The sequence below is a fragment of the Elephantulus edwardii genome, unplaced genomic scaffold (assembly GCF_000299155.1).
Source record: "Elephantulus edwardii isolate Elephantulus edwardi_28Jun2011 unplaced genomic scaffold, EleEdw1.0 scaffold00283, whole genome shotgun sequence".
Classification (NCBI taxonomy): Eukaryota; Metazoa; Chordata; class Mammalia; order Macroscelidea; family Macroscelididae; genus Elephantulus; species Elephantulus edwardii.
The window spans coordinates 2231577-2232432 of NW_006400033.1; the positions used below are offsets into that span (position 1 = coordinate 2231577).

Consider the following 856-nt stretch of genomic DNA (forward strand, 5'->3'; position numbering starts at 1 on the left):
ATACTATATTTTGAAGTAGGTGTCACTGCCCTCCCCCTTTATATATGATAAAGGGAACCTGAGAATTGTGAACAGACTCCCCCCAGGTCTAACCATCTTTTGGCAGAAGGGTTCAACAGAACAAAATAAGTGGTGCATTTAGGATGTCAGTCCTCTTGTGCATGCTGCCACTGTTAAGGTCATCAGACTCACAGTGACTTTCAGCAATCCCATCTTCCTTGGCCTGTCCAAGGAAACCTAAGCCTGCAGATGGCGGCCATGCATCCCATCCCCCACCTCCTATGCAGGCGGCCAGCGGGGCACGTGCCCCCACTCCAGCACAGGAGGCCAGCCCCAGCGCGGGAGGCCAGAGGGAGGCATGCCCCCCCAGTGCTAGCAGCCGCTGGGGGCGCGCCACCCCACCCCGCCACATGGGCCATGGGGGCTCGGGGTGTGCGCGGCCCCTCTTGTGCGGGCAGCTGCTTGTCGCCTGCTTCCCCCACAGCCGCCATCCTGGCTCCAAAAATTCTCTCCAGAACAAGTCCACCTTGCTGCAGTGTGGTGGCTTCTGTGCCAGTCTTGAGGAGGGCCGGTGCCCAGCATCCATCCTGCGTGAGGGAATCCATTTGTTCCGGCTGTGGAAGCCTCATGGAGCTGCAGCGGTTGTGCAGTGCAGCGCAGGCTCTGCAGGGGTGTTAGGAGCCACGAGACTCACCCATTTCTCCTTGGGAATCCTTGATTTCCTGTTGTTGAGCCTCGATCTTCACTGAGGGCCAGTCATCAACTGTTTTAAGTGTTCAATTATCAGTAAGCCGACGTCTGTGGAAGGCCATAATGGCCCTGCTTTAAGTGGTTTGCTGCTCCCACAGCTCACCAC

At 57.2% G+C, this 856-nt stretch overlaps 1 protein-coding gene across 1 annotated transcript in view; it reads right to left on the reverse strand.

The window, feature by feature from the left end:
- Positions 1-491, reverse strand: part of TCF7L1 (transcription factor 7-like 1 (T-cell specific, HMG-box)) — a 170630-nt gene extending 170139 nt beyond the window's left edge. The window contains exon 1 of the mRNA XM_006900397.1: positions 411-491. Coding sequence (XP_006900459.1) covers positions 411-491 — 81 coding nt within the window. The remainder of the gene's footprint in view (positions 1-410) is intronic.
- Positions 492-856: the final 365 nt, after the last annotated feature.